We start from the raw sequence: 23789 nt of genomic DNA on the forward strand, positions 1-23789 counted from the left end.
TGCAACTAACACACTTCCAGTCTTTCTCGTATAAGTTCAAAAGTGTAGAAATTTTGCATATCTTAAATATTTCAATCTAAAGCCAATCAGTCTCTCTGAACAGTCTTGGTATGTGGCAGCTGAGCACAGACCCTCAAGTTTGTTGTTGTTTAGTCGTTTAGTTGTGTCTGACTCCCTACTGAGACGAAGTCTTTAGCTTATCAGTCACTCGGAGGCTCAAAGGTCTTGCTTATCACTGGTTATGTTGTTAGTTATTATGAGAACACTGCATTTCCTCACTTTAATTTAAACACCAGAGCTGTGGAATCTGTAGAACCAATAAGTGCAAACTTGTCGTCCTTGCTTTGTTATTGAAACCTCGGCTCAAGCAGCACAAACAACTCCAGTAATCCTATTGTAGGTGGCTGAATGCTTCCTAGCGTGAAGTTTTGCCTTTACTCTAGAAGCCGAACCTGTTTCCTAGTGATCAAAGGAGAGCTGGTCTCTCTGGGTCTGTGTGAGTCATACTGTGTAACAGCAGACTAACTTTGTTGCTGTCAGCTGACTTGCCTCCGTTAAAACTCACGGAGACTAGTCAATGGGAAACAGTCTTGACTGAAGTAGATAGTAAAAGATGGGAATCAAATTACTGTGCCTTCTCATTGCTACAGTTTTGACTGCCTATTACATATACAGCCCCTTACCAGAGAATGTTGAGGACCGCTGGAAGCTGATGCTCATTGGTGCTGTCTTTAGAACTTTAGACCATGTGGTAAGCTTAGATGTTTCTTTATTCCAGGCGTCTTGTGCATGTGAGATTGCTTGAATGCAAAAAGGTGTGTGTGGGAGGGAAGCTTACTGAAAAAAATGTTGGGGTTGTGCAAAATGAGAACTAACAGCTATTAGTTGCATTATTTGGCTGGTGGGGGGGCATCATGAAACAGAATTCATTTGTCTCTTTTTCTTTGACTATCTGAACAGAAATGTCCTATATATGAAAATGAAAACAAATAGAAGGGAAGCTTCCCTGTTAGCTTTTAAAATCATTTAATAGCTTTACAAGACAGTGCATCCTGTTTTCTCTGTTATTCTCTAGCTGCTGCAGAAATATGAGCACCCTACTTTTGAGTCAGAAGCAGTGCAAAGCTCCCTTTGATAACAGATATAATTACGCTTCACATTTCATACACACTCTTTAGTCTGCACGGCTGTTGCTATAAATAACCAGTTTTAATGCTAGAAGCAATCAATCAAGGGGAAAGCTCTTAGAATTTTCCTCGCCACTGATGTAATTTCTAATTGAAATCTGGTGTAAGGGAGAGGGGAACATCCCTGCTAATATATCTACCATGCCAGACACTGTTAATGATCTCCGAGTGAATTGTGGCTACTGCAGCAATTGAGCATAGACTGAAATTAGTTTTCTTTTAGGTATCTGTTTTGCTGTACTGCATACATGCACGACTTTCACCAGCTTGCCTGCTTATGTATTTACCTATAGCATCACCCAGGAGCTGCAGGGTGGATTGCATAAAAAGAGAGATACGCATAAAACTACAGAACTTGTTACAATTATTTCCCATTTCTGGGTAGCAAGTGGTTGTGGGTTCAAGCTCCACATTGGGCAAAAAAATCCCTGCATTACAGGGAGTTGGAATAGATTAGCTTTGTGGTCTCTTCCAATTCTGCAATTCTCTGATTCTATTACTGCTAAGTTGCTGGACATTTTTGTCCCTAAGTGTAAAAATATGTTTGCATATGCAGAAAGAGGGACCCAATGGGTGGTAGTCACTAAATTTTACTTTGAATAGACCCACTGAAATTAATTGACTGAATGTAGTCATTGTCTTTAATTTCAGTGAGTCTGCTTTTAAGTAAAAGCTAAGCCGACTAGCACCCAGCAGCTGCATTTATTCACCAGCTACAAGGCATCAGATGCATATGGGAATCTGACCTGTTTCTGAGGCAAGGTCCCTAGGGCTTTGCCTGCTGGTTTCCAGCCAACACTGTGATCACACCTCAGGGTTTGTGTGTTTTATTGCTGGCATGCTGCTAAAAGAGTAGCTTTCTGAGTGCTTGCTGAGGTGTGCAGAATTTAGGGGTGTGGCATCAATTATCATGTCACTCCCTGGGTGTTTGACTTGCCTGGTGGTGGAAAGGTCACAAAAGCGCAGCCTTAGAAAGGAGGAAAAGAAAGGAAAAGAAACAGAAGAGAGCCACAAGGAGAAAAGTGTCACGCAAAGCAAGGTGGGGGGGGGGAGGCATACAGCACGTGCCTGAATCTGATAGTTGGGAGGTGTGTGGCAAGGCAAACAAGTGCAGTATGACTAACATGGGAGAGGTAGGTAGGGTTGCCGAATTCTGCATGGAACTAGAGAGTTCCTGCATTACATACTGCGTTATTGGTATGTGAGTTCCCCATCACTTTGATGGAAGAAGCAGCATGGGCTAGAATTCTCCATTCCACATGAAAGCCATTTCTGGTAATAATAATAAAAAAAGCATGAACAGAAGATGGTGCCGTTCCAGTAGGGCCCAAAACTTTTATTATTTTACCCTGGGAGAGCTTTGATGAGTTCAGCTTCTCCTAACAGAGCCAATGTGGTGTAGTGGTTAAGAGCGGTAGTCTCGTAATCTGGTGAACCGGGTTCGCGTCTCCGCTCCTCCACATGCAGCTGCCCGGTGACCTTGGGCTAGTCACACTTCTCTGAAGTCTCTCAGCCCCACTCACCTCACAGACTGTTTGTTGTGGGGGAAGAAGGGAAAGGAGAATGTTAGCCGTTTTGAGACTCCTTCAGGTAGTGATAAAGCGGAATATCAAATCCAAACTCTTCTTCTTCTTCTATCACGGCTCTGCATCCTAAAAGGCTTTATCTATGTGGTGCCTGTTAAATTATGGCTTCATGCTAGTGTTGTTTAGATCACAGGTCCTAGTCTGACACTTTAACCACTGCCCCATTGGCTATCTAGCGCTAATAGCAAACTCTGTTCTCCAAAATGGCACCATCTGCACAGAAGCAGGGAGGTATCAGCAGGCTGAGCTGGGGGAACAATGACATACAAGAAAATCTCTAAAGGGTTGGGAATTCCTTCTCTTCCAAATGAGCCACTTTGATCAAGGCTAAGCACACTTCATGGCCACTGATTGCTGGGAGTAGGGAAGGAAAAACTAGGGAGAACAGAATGAAGTATCCTGCAAGGGGGAATGGCAGGCTGGCTGGCTTCATGAATAGGAGTGCATTGCAAGTCCCAGTGTGGTGTAGTGGTTAAGAGCAGTAGACTCGTAATCTGGTGCACCAGGTTCGATTCCCCACTCCTCCACATGCAGCTGCTGGGTGACCTTGGGCTAGTCACACTTCTCTGAAGTCTCTCAGCCCCACTCACCTCACAGAGTGTTTGTTGTAGGGGAGGAAGGGAAAGGAGAATGTTAGCTGCTTTGAGGCTCCTTCGGGTAGTGATAAAGCAGGATATCAAATCCAAATTATTATTCTTCTCTTCTTCTGGTAACAGCCTGTAAGAGAAAACACAACTTTTGTTTTCTTTGCTCATAGCAAACCCCTCCAACAAGTGTTGAGTTGCCATATCTTTTTTGTTGACGTTTCTCCTCTGCCTGTAATAGCAGCCTAACAGTCAGATATTAAGCTTTCTCCCTTCACTTCTCGTTTTCTCTTCCGGGCTTCTTTTTAAAGCCACAGGAGGAACAAAAACAAAATAGACAGACACGCGTAAGAAATCTGAAGCACTAAACCTTGTCCCAGTTATATTTTATATATGTAGATAGTGATCTACATACAACGTGATTTTCTTGTCCTGCTTCTTCTTCAGGTATTGTGTGGGGGACAGCACAATATAAATGGATCGAAAATTTGATCCTGGATAAACTCTAGTTGTTATACTGTGGGGTTTTCCTGGCAATGTGTGGTGTTGCTACATAATGAGAGGGGCTATGGCTCAGAGGTAGAGCATGCCAAAGGTTTAACCCCTGGCATCTTCAGGTAGGGGAGGGGGAAATCCTGTGGAGCCACTGCCAGTTAGTGTCTGCAATATTGAGCTAGATTGACCAATTCCCTGACTTGGTATAAGGCAGTTTCTTATGCTCCTATGCCAGATGCCTTGAGCTTCATCCATGCCTTCTTTTGTATATGGTAAATGTATGGAGAGGGAGAGAGGTGAACTGTGCCACTGGTCCACCCCCACAAATCATGCACTACTAACTTTGCCCCCTTGATACCCGCATGTTCAGTGCAATGTCTGCAAAAGGGTGCCCATGAACAGCTGGATGTATGTAAAGGTAAAGGGACCCTTGACCATTAGGTCCAGTTGTGACTGACTCTGGGGTGGCGGCGCTCATCTCGCTTTATTGGCCAAGGGAGCCGGCATACAGCTTCCAGGTCATGTGGCCAGCATGACAAAGCCGCTTCTGGTGAACCAAACAGTGCATGGAAATGTCGTTTACCTTCCCGCCAGAGTGGTACCTATTTATCTACTTGCACTTTGACGTGCTTTCGAACTGCTAGGTTGGCAGGAGCAGGGACCGAGCAATGGAAGCTCACCCCATCACAGGGATTTGAACTGCCGACCTCCTGATCGGCAAGCCCACAGTGCCACCCACGTCCCAGGATGTATGTAGGCACCCTATATATCAGGATTTCTGATCACACAGGGGTCCTTGTTGTGGGTTCAGCTGCTCATATGTGAATATGCCTTTGCAGATAATACTCTTATTACTATTTTGGTGCTAGGCAAAAACATTCCTCTTAACCCAGGCATTTGAAGTATTGAAGAATCTATGGCCTTTGAAATGTTTCTTAGGCTGTGGGTGGGTGGAGGGTTATTGTGTTGCTGTTTTTTGTGTTATGTATTTTGTGCTTTTGTACTGTAAACCATCCTGAGATCTGCAGATGAAGGGCAGTATATAAATAAATATTAATACAATATTTATTAATGAAAGTAATCATCACCACCAACACCTAGAATAAAAGAAACTTGCATATGTACAGTACCATTAGCAGGAGAAATCAGTGCATGGGTGCAAGGCCCCCCCCCCCATTTTAGGAATTAGGCTGAAGGGAAGCAGACTGCCCAGGGCCTTGGCCAGGAAATTGTACTTGGAGAAAATGCACCCTCACATAATGTGCATTATCTAAGCCCAGTTCCAACCCCTAAAGTATATTTTAAACTGAGAGCTTGGCTGCCAACCTTAAAGGATCATGGGGCGCATTGGGTGTATGTGTAGCTATTTCTCTATTCACAGTGCATTGATTTCGGCAAAATGTGCCCTACTGTCTACACTAGGCTATGAATTCTAATGACAACCAAAGCAGTCTAGGTGGCTGTGTGTCCAACTTTCCAGAGGTCAAGCCCTCTGTTTGATGGAGGAGGATGGTTCCAGTCAGTCAGAAGGAGAGTAGTGGGGAAGCACCTTGAAGTTGCCCATCAGCTGCTGGACAGCCCACTAATCTGTCACACAGGTCACTTAACCACAGTCTTCCTCACTATGGTGAGATAAATTATGGAAATCATTCCATTTTTAAAATTTATAAATTAGTACTTGTGCAAATGTTATGTAGACCCTTGTCCCCTTTTTGGTTTTGTGCAAATCTAATGCAGTGCAGAAAAAACACCAGAAGCAAGTAGGAACATGGGAAGTTTCCATATACCAAGTCAGATCACTGATCCCATCTAGCTTGGTATGGCTTCTCGGATTAGCAGGGGCTCTCCCAGGATTTCAGGTGGGACTCCTTCCCTGTTCTACCTGGAGATGCTGGGATTTGAACCTCAGCCCTGGAAGGACCACAGTGCAGTGGCAGAGCACCTGCCTTGCAAGCAAAAGGTCTCAAGCATCTGCAGGTACGACTGGGAATGTACCCTAACTGAAGCTCTGGAGAGCCACTGAGCTAGATGGACCAAGGAGTCTGATTCAGTATAAAGCAACTTTCTATGTTCTATGACAGTTTGCATGCAGTTCCTCCCCAACACTGCACTGTTTCCACAATAATGTTTCATGCACCATGTCTAACACCAAGGATCATGCACTCTGGGCAGCATAATGTGCTGATATCAGGCAGTGTTGCCAGAGAGGGTGTGGGTCTAACTATAAATCTAACCATATATCTATCCATGAATTCTGGACTCAAAGGATTTCTGGTCATTTTGTCCAAATCCTGGGTTACAAAACAGCTCTTTGTGCAACCTTAAACAACATTCTAATTTTGGATAATGATTCTTCAGAATAAATGAGATTGGTTCATCCATGGACATTTCATCTGCTTAGCAGCAGATAGTTCTGGAAGATACGTTTAACACCACAAATGCTGCAGTAAAGTAAATTCAGGAATCATTCCTATGTTGAAATAGCATCTATATCAGCTATGCAGTTTCCTTCGGATACTGTAACTGAGATTTATATGCTGCCTGCCATGGCATACTATGGTCATGGAATGTATTGCTTCCTCTGTAGGGGGGGAAAGCAAAATAAGGAGAGGACATTTGAGCAGACAAAGGACCAGAAGAGAAAGGATTAAGCAGCCTCTCCCTTTCCCTGTCCTTTTTCACAGATGCAACCTGCCCTAGGCTGCTCTAGGTTTAAAAGAAAGAGAAGGATTAAGAAAACTCTTCTTAATCCTGTCATTTCAGCCAAAGTTTGCTAAAGAATTAAGAGGCTTTTAATGAACTTCAACAGCCCTTTTCTGGTGTTACCCTTTCGTGCAACTGATATTGTTTCAGAGGGAGCACAGGGTTGCATCCTGTAGCCCCAGCAGCTCCCCACCCCATTCACAAACACAGGTGTGGAGGGGGAATGTCTAAAGAGATGAACCTGCTCTACACAGGTAGACTGTGATGTAGAACCCCTTGCCGACCTAGCAGTTCGAAAGCATGCCAGTGCAAGTAGATAAATAGGCACCACTGCGGTGGGAAGGTAAACAGTGTTTCCGTGCGTTCTGGTTTCCGTCACAGTGTTCCGTTGCGCCGGAAATGGTTTACTCATGCTGGCCATATGACCTGGAAAGCTGTCTGTGGACAAATGCCGGCTCCCTTGGCCCGAAGTGAGATTAGCACAGCAACCCTATAGTCGCCTTTGACTGGACTTAACCGTCCAGGGGTCCTTTACCTTTTTTACTTAGAACCTGGCATGATCATGGTTCCATAGCCTGAGTCACAGTGTTCCCCCTCTTCAGTGTAGATGGTGGAGGGGCAGAGACCACAGGGGCTGGTCGCTGGCTAAACCCTGAGTAATGCTAAATTTTCGTTTGAATATATACTGGAACAAGGCAGAAATGACTGGCAGAATCCGAGACCTGGGAGAAGAGTTGGTGGAAGAGGACTGGAAGAAGTTCAAAGACTATTTACAGAAGCATTGTAAATTGTTTGAATGTTAAAATGATGTTGGACATAAAGATAATTTGGCATTAGTGACATGGTTAAAAGGAGTATGCAAAGATGATTAAAAAGGAAAGGGGGAAAGACCAGAGTAATATTATGTCAGATGTATATAAAGTGGTACAAGGGATTAAGTTATAAAGAATAGGCAAAAATTGATGTGAAAAGAGAAGAAAAACTGGAGACATAATAGGCTGAAACATATAATTATAAATGAGGTTTGAAAGAGGGCAAGGATTTGCTGAACTCGATTGTGTAAAGGGGAACACAAAAAAGGGAGATGTGAGGAAGTCAAGAAAGAGGGTTATAGAATTATGAAGTGAAAAATTGGATTTTTCTTTCTTTCTAATGTTTCTATTGTTTTTTTTCCCCTTTTTCTTTTTAGATGTATTTCTTTTTGCTGTATGTCTGTATTATTTTTCTATTACCTATGTTCTTCTTTTTTTGTAAAATCTTAATAAATATCTATTAAAAATAAAATAAAATGAATATATACTGGAACAAACTTTTTGTTTTAGCTTTTTCCATGATACAGAGTTATAGTATTATGTTACTGAGCTAACAGCAGGTTTTAAAGAGGGAGTCTCTGAATCCCACTTCCTTATTGTTGCAATTTTGTGACACATTAGTAGTAGTAATGATTTTATTAGTTGTTTTTCAAACATCATGACTTGGGGTGGCTATGACTAGGTGGAGAGGGTGGTGATGATGTTTTACAAAGGCAGCCCTTAGTACAGTGGTACGTCAGGTTAAGTACTTAATTCGTTCTGGAGGTCCGTTCTTAACCTGAAACTGTTCTTAACCTGAGGTACCACTTTAGCTAATGGGGCCTCCTGCTGCTGCTGCCGCACGATTTCTGTTCTCATCCTGAAGCAAAGTTCTTAATAGGTACTATTTCTGGGTTAGCGGAGTCTGTAACCTGAAGTGTCTGTAACCTGAAGCATATGTAACCTGAGGTAGCACTGTATACCGCTCCAGAAAACTTAAGAGAAGCGTAGAGTCTGAAGATAACTGTATTCTCATCTGTGCTTTAGTCTGGGAACATGCACAGATACGATCCACGCAGCGCCTCTGCTAGGGTCCACTGCCTGTCTACTTAACAGTTATTGCCTCCTGCTGTTGCTTGTTTATGCTGCTATGACTTCCTCCTCACATCTGGCCTCTCCTGCCGACTGTGAATTAAGGATGCCAGTGATTGATTACCTGCCTGGAGGTCAACATTTCCAGGTGGGCTACCTTCACTTCCTGTAAAAGGAAACAAGAATAGGCTGCTGACATTTCTCAACCTGCATGTGGTTTGGAGTAGTCCAGCTGCTGCTGGGTGGGGGCCATTGTTTGTTGTGGGTTTCGGGATCAGGTAATGATGGTATAATGAAATCATAAGAGTGTGGGAATACACAGGATGAAACGGTTAAATCAGCAATGATTAAGTGGGCACAAGACATTGGACATGATATTATGTTTGCTGATTGGGAGCAGTTATGGACCACAGGCATTAAGTTTACGGCATGTACTGCCCTAAAAGAGAATATAATGAAAATGATCTATAGGTGGTACATGACCCCAGTCAAGCTTGCAAAGATATATCATTTGCCCAACAACAAGTGCTGGAAATGTAATGAATGTGAAGGAACTTTTTATCATCTTTGGTGGACCTGCCCTAAGATTAAGGCTTACTGGGAAATGATCTATAATGAAATTAAGAAAATCCTTAAATGGACTTTTGTAAAGAAACCGGAGGCCTTTCTCTTGGGCATGGTTGGCCAAACAATTCCAAAGAAAGATAGAACCTTTTTTATGTATGCAACTACAGCAGCAAGAATTCTCCTGGCAAAGTATTGGAAGATGCAAGAACTACCTACTCTGGAAGAATGGCAGACCAAGGTGACTGAATTTATGGGGTTGGCGGAGATGACCGGCAGAATTCGAGACCAGAGGAGAAAGTCGGTGGAAGAGGACTGGGAAAAATTTAAAATTTATCTTAAGGACGTTTGTAATATTATGGAATGCTAAGATGTCAAGGGATTAGACACAAGGAACTACAGTTGTAAAATTTGAGTTTGATAAACTTTAATAAGAATTATATTTAAGAATTGGATGAAAGAATGCTAAAAAAATTGATAAAATAAGGATGCAGCGAAGGGGAGGTTTGGGGAAGTCAGGTTATATTTTAAGTTTGTATTTTTGTTTGTTGAAAATTAATAAAAATTATTTTTTTTTAAAAAAAAAGAAATCATAAGAGTGTGGTCAGACCTCCTCTGGCCTTTAGCAAAACTTGAAATGTAAAATATAAAACTTAGCAAGAAACCTAAAGTTGTTGACATGGGCCTCATTTGCACTGTACGTTTAAAGCTCTCTTGTACCACTTTAAGACATGGACACCCCCCCCCCCGGATCCTGGGAACTGTAGTTTGTAAAGCATGGGATTGATTGGTAAATCACTCTGGGCCCTGAGGCTTGCACACCAAAATTACTTGAGAAGAACAAATACTTAGCCAACGGGGATTGCATATAATCTCTGGAAACAATCCAGCATCATTAGGCAACCAATAGCAATACAGTGGTACCTCGGGTTACATACGCTTCAGGTTACATACACTTCAGGTAACAGACTCCGCTATCCCAGAAACAGTGCTTCACATTAAGAACTTTGCTTCAGGTTGAGAACAGAAATCATGCTCCGGCGGCGGGAGACCCCAATAGCTAAAGTGTTGCTTCAGGTTAAGAACAGTTTCAGGTTAAGTACAGACCTCCAGAACGCATTAAGTACTTAACCCCAGGTACCACTGTAAATCATTGTCAGATGCGAGTGAAGTAATTGAGTGGACTAATTAATGTAATGAAAAGGCTGTGTCACTGCTTGATGGTATCACATATGCAAATATATTTTGTTACAAAAGACTTGTCATACAAATTGTTTGGGAGTGTTGGAGTGTTAATCCTCTCTTTCCCTGGATAATGTATTTATGTATGTATGTATGGAGAATGTATGTAAATAAAAGACCTATGGTGCAATCCTATATGCGCTGTTGAATTCAGTGTTCACCTAGGCAATTGCAGCCACAGCCTCTTTTCTACTAGGGCCACATTCGCACAAAATATTTAAAGTGCTATGGTACCACTTTAAACAGTCATAGCTTTCCTTACCCACAATTCTGGAAAATGAGGTTTGTTAAGGGTGTTGTGAGTTGTTAGAAGACCCCGGTTCACCAAACAGAGTTAAAATTCTCAGGGTGGCTTAACAATCAATCCTTCTTCCCAGGGAATTCTGGGAATTGTGGCTCTGTGAGGGGAATTTGCATTTTCAAATGTTCCACTGAACCAGTAGTGCCTGCACATGACCAAAGTTGGAATTGAATAGGGGCGCTAACCCAAACTGGTTCTCAAGCGTTATCTTCAGAATCTTAGGTCCCTTGTAATGTTAAGAATTAGTTTAACTATCAACACTGACTGGCTTTTTTTCTTTTTGACATTTTGTTTACATGAGGCATTTGTACAAACCAAGTCATGCAGTGGAACACAGGACTGTGGGAAGAGAGGGGTTCAGAGGTGTGCAAAACCTTTGGCTGATTGTTTGGACAATGCTTTACATGCCCATATTTGTATCTGAAATAAAAATCTGTTGGTTTATAGCTCTTAAGAGCCTTAACTGGAATATCTAGCTCAAGCCGGCTAAGCTGCATAACTGATTGGTGAGGGTGCGGTCATCTCTTTCAGAAGAATACAATTAGTGCATTTTCTGCAGTATGTGTGCGAAGGGGCAGTTTACTCTTTATGTGCGCTGTAGAAACAGATTGTAAAAGGGGTGGTTTTCGTGTTCCTCACGTATTTCCCCTCTTGCACAGTGTTATATTGCCTTCTGTGGGTTTTGATATCTTCATTTCTTTCTGTTTGTTTTTTGTGAATTGTATTCTGTGCATAATTTCTCCTTGACCCAAATCTAAGGACAGCACCAGACTTCACTGAGGCCTTGGTATGATGCCACCAATGGCTTCCAGTTTCTGCAACACACTCGCCTCAACACACAACGCCGTGGCCCCCACCGCTGCCATGATAGTAGCAGCCACTTCACTTGCCACCCTGCTTGCTGTGCCTCTGGGAAGTGTTTGGGAACTGGGCAAGTAGCATGTCACTTTTGAATGGCAGCCAAATTTTACTCCCCTCCATAGAGGCCACCTGCCATTTTAATTGATTCAATACACTATGCCATGAACCACAGATCTGTGAAATTTCATAGGTCTATGGCAGGGGTCAGCAAACTTTTTCAGCAGGGGGCCAGTCCACTGTCCCTCAAACCTTGTGGGGGGCTGGACTATATTTTGAAGAAAAAATATGAACGAATTCCTATGCCCCACAAATAACCCAGAGATGCATTTTAAATAAAAGGACACATTCTACTCATGTAAAAACACAGTGATTCCCGGACTGTCTGCGGGCTGGATTTAGAAGGCGATTGGGCCGGATCCAGCCCCTGAGTCTTAGTTTGCCTACCCATGGTCTATGGAGTGAGTAAATGAAACTGGAAACCGTGCTTAGCTCCCATACAATAATGGCATCACCATCCAGACAGCACTTAAATGGTTTTTCATGGGTTCTGTCCAGAAGTTAATTGCTTTTCTTTTTGTATGCACATTACTTTCCATCACATATAAAAGCAGCTTCAGATTCTAAAAAAAAGCATGTCCAAACCCACCCAGATTCTCTAGTTTGGGAGATTCAAAAGGGGGGGAAAGCCTTTAAAATAATAAGCTATCACACTGAATGTCTCAATGGTTAATCTGGACAATTTCTGGTCTTATGTGGTCATATCTACTCAGCGTAGACCCATGAAAATTAATAACCATGTCACACACATTTGTTTGCATGGGTCTACTCTTGAGTATGACTATCATTGCATACAACCACTGATTTTGGCACTGGCAGGGCTGTTGGAGCTAAGCTGAATTTGGAATCTCTCCTGAGGAGCTGGAAACATAAATACAGTACACACAGAAAAGAGAAACACTCTAACAAAGGCTAGAAGCACATCTAATTTATTTCTCTCCAAGAGCATTTGCATGAACCACTTGATGACCCGTAACTGTGTTTCGTTCTTTTCTTTACCTCCCCCTGTCTCTGCTAGGAAGTAAAAATAGTTAAATGTCAGGTGGAGAGCGTGAGATTTATGGTGGGAATGTGGCTGTGAGGAAAGTGTTTGTCCCCCTCTCCAGCATTTAGCTATCATGAAAGCTAACCAAAATCTGTGTTCACAGTAGTGTGAGCAAGGCAGTACGTGGGATGGCATCTCACACACCTTGGGGTGTCCTCGTTGCAAGTGCAATGTTATAGGCAATTCCATCTGACCCAGACAAACAATACTTCACCTTAGCAGAACAACCCCACTTACACACACACACAGACACACAGACACACAGACACACACACACACAATTTTTTTGCAGGTTGGAAAGTGACAGGGAAATGTATTGAAACTACTGAATACAAGATGAATGCATTCAGTGGTACCTCAGGTTAAGTACTTAATTCGTTCCCGAGGTCCATTCTTAACCTGAATCCGTTTCTTAACCTGAAGCACCACTTTAGCTAATGGGGCCTCCTGCTGCCGCTGCGCCGCAGGAGCACAATTTCTATTCTCATCCTGAAGCAAAGTTCTTAACCTGAGGTACTATTTCTGGGTTAGCAGAGTCTGTAACCTGAAGCGTATGTAACCTGAAGCATATGTAACCCGAGGTACCACTGTACTATCATACAGCCACCCTGTAAACAAATAAGAACTGTTATGTAAAGACCAGCCTTAGTCCAACCATTGCATGAACTTTGTGCAAGGAAATTAAGATAAATACCGAATAAACAGGTCAGCTGGTGGAGCCTTGAGTTTTGCATTTGGCTGGAAGAAAGAAGGAAAGGAGCAGTGGGGGGAGTTGCAAGTGGATATTGCTTGCTTTGGGGAAACTGTTGTTTCTTTGTAGATGAACACAATATACTTGGGTGCCTAGTCCCTCCTTTATGTTGAACATGCATATTTAGAAACAGATATCACAAAGTCTCCAGTGTTCTTTTTAATGCAAAATGCCACTTCTGCTTTGCAATCCCTGGAACTTCTTAATGCTCCAGGATGTGCATACCATTCCAAATGATTAATGACAATGTTAATATGCATGCCCAACTTTTAGGCTATTTTTGATATGAAGGAGAAAGGAAAGAGGCACTGATGAATGTAGTCTTTTATGTGGCTTGAGAGTTGCGTAATACATTGGCATTAATATACCTCTTGTTTTCCAGGGTTCAGTTGCCAACAAGCTGGGTCTCGCGCACCACATGGATGTTATGATGAGCCTCACAAGTTTTGAACATACACCGCCAACATCGGATGAAAAGGTCACTGTGACTGACACAGAATTTAATGGTGTCCCAGTCCGTTTGTATATCCCCAAAGGGCAGCCCGATTCCTTGAAAAGGGCTATGATTTATATTCATGGGGGTGGATGGTGTCTAGGGTCGGCAGGTAAGCATGTCTGCTTGTTTCCGCTAATGTGGGTCTTGAGTTGAAAGTTGAAATGTCTTTGAGACAGGTGTCGTGATACAACATAGCATGGTGGCTGCTACTTGACAATGTGCATTTGGTGAGCATCTCCTCTGCTCCAGTGACAATATACCTGCAGAGGATGTATTCCACCATCTAATTTTCTGCAAGTCTGAGAGAAGCAATTAACTTGTAGTTTGCATCTAGCAGGTAAACCACATGAACTATATGGCATGATGAAAGAACTGAAATAATCAGATTGCATCCATTGGTTATGCAAGCAGAAGGCAGCTGTCAGGCTCCCGGGAATCCGACCCTTCCTCCCCATGGCAAGCTGCCAGTAACCGACAGAAAAAGAAGCTATTACCAATGTATTTCATTCAATGTTTACAGAGAGAGGCTTAGATTGTTGCCTCTCGGGGTAATGGCGTTGCTCCAAGTAATTTCTTCCCTCTCAGTTGTCTACAGCATCACGGGGGCTGCTTAAGGCCATTTGGCTTTTAGCTTTCTGCTCTACCACTTTCACTGCTCGCCGGGTTCTGGGAAAGGCGGCGCGTCTGAAATGCTTTCTAGTGATAATGTGTCAGTCAGCTGTTCCGGCTCTGCTTCTCACCCCTCCTCTTCTCCCATTATCTCCCAGCTTTGCCCCTCTTTTGTCTCAGAGCCATGACCTTCTGCAAACCACTGTTGTAAATCTATACCATGGGTAGGCAAACTAAGGCCCGGGGGCCAGATCCGGCCCAATCACATTCTCAATCTGGCCCACGGACGGTCTGGGAATCGGCGTGTTTTTACATGACTAGAATGTGTCCTTTTATTTAAAATGCATCCCTGGGTTATTTGTGGGGCCTGTCTGGTGTTTTTACATGAGCAGAATGTGTGCTTTTATTTAAAATGCATCTCTGGGTTCTTTATGGGGCATAGGAATTCGTTTATAATTTTTTCCCCCAAAATATAGTCTGGCCCCCCACAAGGTCTGAGGGACAGTGGACCGGCCCCCTGCTGAAAAGGTTTGCTGACCCCTGATCTATACAGTCTTCCTCTTCTCTGGGAGGTGCTGGAGGAGGGGGGGGCTCTCCACTATTCTTCCTAACCCTGACAGCATCCGGACAAATTTATGGAGGATATACCAATTGCATGAAGCCACAAGAAGGGAGTGTGTGGGCTTATTCCCTGTCATCTGCCCAGCCACTGTGAGAACAGGTTACTGGACTAGATGGGCCATTGGCCTGATCTAGCAACCATTTTTTTCCTCCTCCTCCTTCCTCTAGCAACCTCTTATAATGTGCTAGATCAAGCCACATCCAGGGGTTCAGCCCCTGAACTCTGGGAGCAGTGTCATTCAGGGCTTCAGTGGGGATGGAGAGAGAATCACCCATACTGGGTGGATGGACCCTGCAGCAGCAGAACGTAAGTGGGCCCTAGTATTGCATTTTTAGTACATCGTTAGCATTGATATTGTGGTTAGTCTGCTGCATATTTTGGTTTAACTCTTGCTTCTCCCCCCCCCCAAAAAAATCAGATCTAATTTGTATAAATGAATGGCTTGCTGTTTTGTAAGTTATTCTTTATGAAAAATAAAATAAAATTCTCAGAGTGCAAATGATGCCTCTTAGGGAATATAAAGCTGCAAAGGACATATTATATCCAAGGTGTGAGATATGAAAACTAAGATCCCATCTAGGACACCTTCTTGGACTGCAGCCAAGTCACTTGTGAATGGTTTGTTGAGTTCCTGTCTTTAGATAAAGCGGTGTGCACAGGAGTTTATTCCATTGCCAAGTGCTGAATTGCAGGGATTCACAGAAAGTGCAGAAAAAGCTACTGCCAAAAGAAACAGGGAACTGTGTGTCTATTTGTTTCAGAAGAGCAATAAAATGTTCTTTATTACTTACTTTGTTGCAGCCATGCAACCCTATGACCTCCTGTCGAGACGGACTTCAGAAACACTAAATGCTGTCGTCGTATCAGTCGAGTAAGGAATGGTGCTTCAGAGTGTTTATTGTGAATAACACCTGATCCTTTGCAAATAGAAAACTACGCTTCATTGCTGTAATCTAACACGTGCACTGAGCATACTAAAGCACACTGATTATTTATTTAATAATCATTATATTTTGCTTGATGGTTAAAACCCCGGGCAACCCCAAAGCAGTTAGTGAGCTTCAGCACAATGCAACCTGGGTTTGGACTTTGTAGCATGCAGGGAACGAAGTCCTACAGTTAAGGGTAATTGCATATCATTCACATAGCATGGGAGTAATGCATAGCCACCAGTCCCATCGACACGAATGAAATGAGTTTCCCAGCATGCAGCAGTCAAGAGAGGAGGGAAGAAGGACATAGCTTTGCTAATTTTTCTCAGCTGGAGGCAGAGGATTGTTGGCATCTGTCTGTCTGAAGAGGCAATGAAAGAATGTTGCCATCGGGGGTCAATCCAAACCATCGGAGACTTACAGTGCCTGCTGTGACTATAGAGACTGATAAGGGAGAGACATGTTTTATTGCAGCTGGGACAGATGAAGGCATCCAGTTTCACTGGTGCAGATGCACCATGGTGTAATGGATGGACGGAGTGTGGTAATGGGTGGGTGGTTGCAGTGTGGGCTAGCTCTCAATTAAAAATTGGAAAATGCAGGTCTTCAGGGCTTTCCCAAAACCCTGCAGTATGGTGACTCAATGCAGGTCCAAAGGAAGGGAATTCTGAAGTGGGGGAACCAATGCAGAGAAGACCTTCTAAACTAGGGTTAGCCAATGCAGTCCACGCCATATGTTGTTGGAGTCTACTGTAACTTCCATCAGCCCCTGACTGCATGGCCAACAGTCAGGGGTGATAGGAGTTGGATGTTATGTGTGAACCATGCCATACGGCAAAATGTGGGTCTCTTCAAGGTCACATTGAAACCCAGTGTTTATATCTGCCAGATCAGTTCTTAAACTGCATTGAGTTTGTAAAATATTTGTAATTCAGTGAGAGAGAAAGGGGGAGTTAGTTTGCCTGGCGAAGGGTAAGTTGGTGGGGTGTAATCAGTGGTACAAGTCTGCAAGTGACTGCTCCAAACTGTATGTTGAAGCAAGTCGATTTAATTGAATGGGGGGGGGGGGGGAGGAGAGAAGACACCTAGCATCCATGTCACAAATTAGATTTCCTTTCCTTTCACAACCAATTCTTCTTTTTGTAAACCGTCCCGCAAAGGTACAGGCTGGCACCGAAACACCACTTCCCAGCTCAGTTTGAAGACGTGTTCACAGTGGCAAAGTACTTCCTGCAGAGCAGTGTCCTTGAGCAATACAACGTAGACGCAAGTAGGGTGTGCGTTGCAGGAGACAGCGCAGGAGGGAACTTAGCGGCAGCAGTGGCACAGCAGGTGAGTCATAATGTATTGGAAAGTTGGGCATTCAAAAGGAGCCGCTTTTGTCTTTGTTATGCATCTTTAACCCTTGCTCTCTGAAGCCATCCTGTAACCTGTTACCTTGGGGAAACAACCAGGGCTGACACCATCATCTGGTACCCTTAGGTAACTGGGCTCCTCCAATGGGAGCTTATCCTAGGCACCCCACACTTGGTGACTGGGTATGGGAAGCCACATTTCTAAATTTCCCATGGTGCCCTGGAGCAACATGACACCAGATGCTCTGGGGTAGGAGCTTCATCACAGGCAACCTTTTGGCAGGGCATGGTGTGCAGGGCCAAAGACAAAGGTGGACCAAGCAATGGCTGCAACTCTTAACCTTTGTTTAGCATGCTAAACCAGGGCCAGGGCCTTTTTGGTGATGGCTCCGACCTGGTGGAATGCTCTGTCCCATGAGACTAGGGCCCTTCAGGATTTAACCTCCTTCTGTCCGGCCTGTAAGACAGAGCTATTCCACCTGGCTTTTAATTTGAATTCAGCCTGATCTTTTATTTCCCTTCCCTTCCCTCCCCCCTCCCCTTTTATGAAGATTACCCACTCTGAGACCCCACAGCTAATTCTCCCCTGGCCTTGTTGCTGGCCCAAGTAGGAATAATTCAGCCAGTTAGCCCTGGTGATTATCTAATGTTTATTAGATGAATTTCCCCTAAATTGATTTCTGAACTTTGAATTTTATTGTTATTCATGTTTTCATACTGTATTTTATGCTGCTTTTACAATTAAGTGCTTTAAATTTGTTGTTAGCTGCCCTGAGCCAGGTTTTTGAACCAGGAAGGGTGGGGTATAAATAAAAAAATATTATTATTATTATTATTATCATTGGCGACAAGAAGCCCACCAGGTTCAATGTGTTTTTCAGCATAATCCTAAACATTCCTGCTCAGAATGACATTATAGTGTTCAATAGCATTCGCTCCCTAGTGTTTATGATCTAAGCCTTACTTAGTAAGTAAACCAATTTGCATGTGCTGTACTGCTAGGCATAAATAGGGATACACACACACGCTTTTGTTGAGAAGCTCAGCTCCACCTTTTCAACAATGATCAAAGCTGATTGATCTGATAAATATTACGAGAGCTCCAGACACTTCATATATCCAATTCTACACAATCAGCTGCCCTATAAACTCCACAGAGGGTTGACTCAATTTTAGTAGTGAGATCACATTTTGAAATGATTTATACAAAAACATGTCTCCTGGGTTGTTGTTGTTTTTTAACCTCTCTTGAAAGAAATTCTGCAGCATCTGGCATAGTGAGATACTATTTATGCATAGCCAACAAAATACAATTATTATTATTATTATTATTATTATTATTTGAGGCTCCATGCCAGATTTGAGGGGAAGCTGGGCAAGGTTTCCTCAGGGTCCTGCAATGCTTCCCAATTAGCGACCCCACCCCCAGCATGACATCCCTCACCAGCATCCATGATGGTCCATCCTACAGCAAACCTTTACTGTATGACCTAGTAAAGCCTTTGTGGCAGTTCCTTGCTGAAATCAAGGGCTGGGAAAGTGCCCAGCCCAAATTAAGTGGGTATCCTAAAATGCCTTCAGGATCCAGGTGCAGTTTGCTGAGATTTTTCAGCGGATGATCAGAGGGATATTCTGGCAGACAACTTGACATGGAGAAGGTTCCCTGAATAAAGGAAAAGAATGCTGAAACACCGCCTTGTCGCCAATGATAATTGTATTTTGTTGGCTATGCATAAATAGTACCTCACTATGCCAGATTCTGCAGAATTTCGTTCAAGAGAGGTTAAAAAAAAACAACAACCCAGGAGACATGTTTTTGTATAAATCATTTCAAAATGTGATCTCACTACTAAAATTGAGTCAGCCCTCTGTGGAGTTTATAGGGCAGCTGATTGTGTAGAATTGGATATATGACGTGTCTGGAGCTCTCGTAATATTTATCAGGTCAATCAGCTTTGATCATTGTTGAAAAGGTGGAGCTGAGCTTCTCAACAAAAGCGTGTGTGTGTGTGTGTGTGTGTGTGTATCCCTATTTATGCCTAGCCAGTGGCGTAGGGTGGGTTGTCAGCACCCGGGGCAAAGCAAGTAATTTGCGCCCCCTAACCCGTGGATTTTAGCACTCGAGTCTCTTCCACTAGATTAGTTAGTGTGAGCACGCCCCCCCCCAGATGTTGCACCCGGTGCGGCCGGCCCCCCGTGCACCCCCCACGCCATGCCACTGTGCCTAGCAGTACAGCACATGTAAATTGGTTTACTTACTAAGTAAGGCTTAAATCCTAAACACATTTACTAGGGAGCGAATGCTATCGAACACTATAATGTGATTCTGAGCAGGAATGTTTAGGATTATGCTGAAAATCACATTGAACCTGGTGGGCTTCTGACTTCTGTCTTTTAGGGTTAGGTGTAAAACAGCCTTCCGCAATCTGGTGCTGCCTGTATGTTTTGAACAGCAACTTCTTTCTGCCCAATCCACCACCAGCAATGATAGGAGTTTTAATTCAACATACTCTGGAGGGCACCAGGATGGGGAAGACCGATGTAGGGTTAGGGTGTATCTTGAGCTTCTATTAGCAACTTCCACAGATACAGATGAGAGCTTGGTAAATACGAATTACTTAAAAAAGAATATTAAACACTTCAGATGATAGTGTAAATATTGGAGGTATAAATATCAGCATGTGTAATTTTCAATAAAAGAGGCAGGTAATCTGCAAGCCTATACTGTGTGTGTGTGTGTCTGTGTGTGTGTGTGAATATCTCCTTTTCCTTGCACTGTAAAATGTTTTCTGGTAAGGTGGTCCATCTGACATGGAGCCAGGAGGGATCCTTGTGTAATAAATGACACACACATCCCTTAACTGTTACAGGTTCTACGTGATCCTGGTGTCAAAATTAAATTCAAGATCCAGGTTTTAATTTACCCTGCTCTTCAGACGATTGATCTGGACTTGCCGTCTTATCGAGACAATGCGAACATGTTAATTCTGCCTAAATCGTTAATGGTGAGATTCTGGAGCGAATACTTTACGACTGACATGTCTCTAAACAAGGCGATGGAGGCCAACCAACATGTCCCTGCAGAGCTAAGCCATTTGTTTAAATTTGCAAACTGGAGTCACTGGCTACCTGAAAGGTATAAGAAGGGTCACGTTTATACCAAGCCAGTCTATGGCAATTCCAAGCTTGGACAAAAATACCCAGGATTTCTGGATCCAAGAGCAGCGCCACTGCTGGTCGATGAAAGCAAACTGCGTGGCTTACCCCTCACATATGTCATCACATGCCAGTATGATGTCTTGAGGGATGATGGACTCATGTATGTCTCACGACTTAGGGAGGCAGGAGTTAATGTAATACATCAACATGAGAATACTGTTCATGGGGCTGCGATGTTTAGTACAGGCCCATTAATCTTAACTGTGGGAGAGAAGATGGCAAATGACTACATTGAGTGGTTGAATAAGAACTTATAAACAAAGCCATATCTATGGAATGCCTTTGGCTCCGATCAATTTGACTTGGGTTTTATACAGGAAGAAATGATTGTTTCTCTGAGTAATTTTGATATTGTACTTTGGTGGTGGTTTGGTAATTGTTATAGAATCCTTTCTTTGAATAAGACCGAGATGGTTGTTTGGGGTTTCTTTTGTTGTATCTGTCAAATTATGCTTAATTTAAAATAAAACATTGGAACAAAATGAATGGTGCTTTCCAGGTGTGAAATTTCTGTTTTGGACCTATATGTTGTTCTGGCTTGCTTTTGTGAAGACTCGTGTGATTCTACCTGCCTGGCTCTGCAAAATGACCTTTTGGCCAATGGCTCATAGTACCCTCAGGTATTTGTCTCGAGTTAAGATCAGACTTTGGATGAATAGCAGGTTTATTACTTGACTTAAAGGTAAGGATTTTGATCAATAGCTTGAAGGGTTTCGACCAAGTTCCACAGCTGAGATTACTTGACAGTTTCATATGAGCCTATTCTATTTTTTTCTTTTGGTAGACAATACCTTTCCAAGTTTTTGTCTGCTCAACAGAGTTCATGGGGTTCAGATGTAAACAGCTGGGACGATCTGACTTGCTGTAAAAGCAGCCTTTTCTCCTAATAAACAGTTTCTATGGAATTTTACCTACTTTACACATTTTTGAAAGCCTGTTCCCAAATATAATGCATTGTTGCATGCCATTTTCACTAATATATGCCTACTCCTCTAATATATACATTTCCACATATATTTTTTGTTGACTAACTGCATCACAACATTCAGAGAAGTGTGCATTCAGAGAAGTGTGCATTTAGAAAAATACATGTTTTGGTTCATGTTTTGCAAAGTTCGGAATCTTGTTAAAATGCAAATCAAACAAATTTCCTCCCTATCCATGCCTGGAATGTCATGTTTTAAATGACCAGATCTTATCTCATCTAGCAATTCTCTCTTTTTTCCCCTACTGAGGGAAACAGAGATGTTTATCTTTTAAAACTATTGAGTACTGCAGTGCCAAACAGAGCTGTCAAATTCTTACAGAATCACTATATGTTATTTTCTTGACTCATTTACTTGGTGTCCCTTACACAGTAAACAAAATGTATGTTGACTTAAATTGTTTGCTTCGGTGTATTGTGGGTGTTTATCACTCTGAACATTGAGATAATGGAACTATGCTATACATTCATTTACTGTTGTGCAAATTAATGGTATTGTAGCACTCACTAAGAAAAATGATTCTAATATCCTGGAAAAACACTATGTCACTTCACATTGATCGATAGGTGATGTGGGGCTTGGGACACTGGCTTTGTGTGAGAGTTCTGTGAAAAAGAAGTGATTCAGTTTTCAAAGTTCTATGATCCCAAGGAAGAGTTAAATTTGTAACAGGAATGGGGATAAGAAGCAAAGTTGGTTAGAAGGTGTCTTGGGATTGGTTATATGTTTGTTCTGTGTTCATCAGTAAAGATGGATGAACATCTGTCGAGTTGTGGTTTTCTCTGTTTCCAATTTTTCGAATCTTAGATTCAGTTCTCCACTTTTTTTGCAACAGTTTTCGATTATTATTATTTTAATCTTACAAATATTCATCATCATTTGAGTGCAATTTTCTTCTAATAAACACATTTTTGTATGCCACTTTTACAAATCTACACATTTGCAAGTGCATTGTTTAGCTGAGAAACTGCTCTGCCAAATTCAGAAAAGTGCAAATTTGGAAGGATGGCTGCATTCTGGTTTGCATATTGTTTGGGGAAGATGTGAATTTGGTAAGTTTGCCTTCCAAAGTGAACTGAATTATTATTATTATTATTATTATTATTATTATTATTATTATTATTATGTCACTTTATGTTGCAACAAGGGTATAATAAATAATAATAATAATAATAATAATAATAATAATAATAATAATTCATAAATAATTTATTTATACCCCGCCCCAGCCATTCTGGGCGGATTTCCCTAGCCATTCTGGGCTGCTTCCAACAAAACACTAAAATACAATAACCTATTAACGTTATTAATAGGTTCCCTAAACATGAAAAGCTTCCCTAAACAGGGGTTTCCCTAAACAGGGAAGATAGGAGTGCCTGGTGTGCTCTGGTTCATGGGGTCACGAAGAGTCGGACACGACTAAACGACTAAATAACAACAAAGAGGGCTGCCTTCAGATGTCTTCTGAAAGTTTGGTATTTATTTTTCTCTTTGACATCTGGTGGGAGGGCGTTCCACAGGGCAGGTGCCACTACCAAAAAGGCCCTCTGCCTGGTTCCCTGTAACTTGGCTTCTCGCAGCGAGGGAACCACCAGAAGGCCCTTGGCGCTGGACCTCAGTGTCCGGGCAGAACGATGGAGGTGGAGATGCTCCTTCAGGTATACTGGGCCAAGGCTGTTTAGGGCTTTAAAGGTCAGCACCAACACTTTGAATTGTGCTCGGAAATGTACTGGGAGCTAGTGTAGGTCTCGGCAGCCGCTCCCAGTCACCAATCTAGCTGCCACATTCTCGATTAGTTGTAGTTTCTGGGTCACCTTCAAAGGTAGCCCCACACAGAGCTCATTGCAGTAGTCCAAGCGAGAGATAACTAGAGCATGCACCACTCTGGCGAGACAGTCTGTGGGCAGGTAGGGTCTCATCCTGTGTACCAGATGGAGCTGATAAACAGCTGCCCTGGACACAGAATTGACCTGCGCCTCCATGGACAGCTGTGAGTCCAGAATGACTCCCAGGCTGCGCACCTGCTCCTTCAGGGGCACAGTTACCCTATTCAGGATCAGGGAGTCCTCCACACCAGCTCGTCTCCTGTCCCCCCAAAACAGTACTTCTGTCTTGTCAGGATTCAACCTCAATCTGTTAGCCGCCATCCATGCCCATGGAACCTAGTATTTTCCCCCAGGAGGCTGCTGCTTGAGAAAGTAGCTGTGAAAGCACTCCATGCTTCCTAAAAAAAAACACCAAAACACCCTTTGCCCTTTTGACAACATTAGCAATTTAAACAATATGGTTTTCAAGCAAAAAAGATGGAGGT

At 42.8% G+C, this 23789-nt stretch overlaps 1 protein-coding gene across 1 annotated transcript; it reads left to right on the top strand.

Moving 5' to 3' along the window:
* Window positions 1-517: 517 nt before the first annotated feature.
* On the top strand, window positions 518-21875 carry AADAC (arylacetamide deacetylase). The gene is made up of 5 exons (XM_081862717.1): window positions 518-751; window positions 13642-13864; window positions 15788-15857; window positions 17079-17250; window positions 20144-21875. Exons 1-5 carry the CDS (start codon window positions 614-616, stop codon window positions 20747-20749), a joined length of 1209 nt encoding a protein of 402 aa, XP_081718843.1. The 5' UTR covers window positions 518-613; the 3' UTR covers window positions 20750-21875.
* Window positions 21876-23789: the final 1914 nt, after the last annotated feature.

The sequence above is a fragment of the Podarcis erhardii genome (assembly GCF_964252035.2).
Source record: "Podarcis erhardii genome assembly, chromosome: 5".
Lineage (NCBI taxonomy): Eukaryota > Metazoa > Chordata > Lepidosauria > Squamata > Lacertidae > Podarcis > Podarcis erhardii.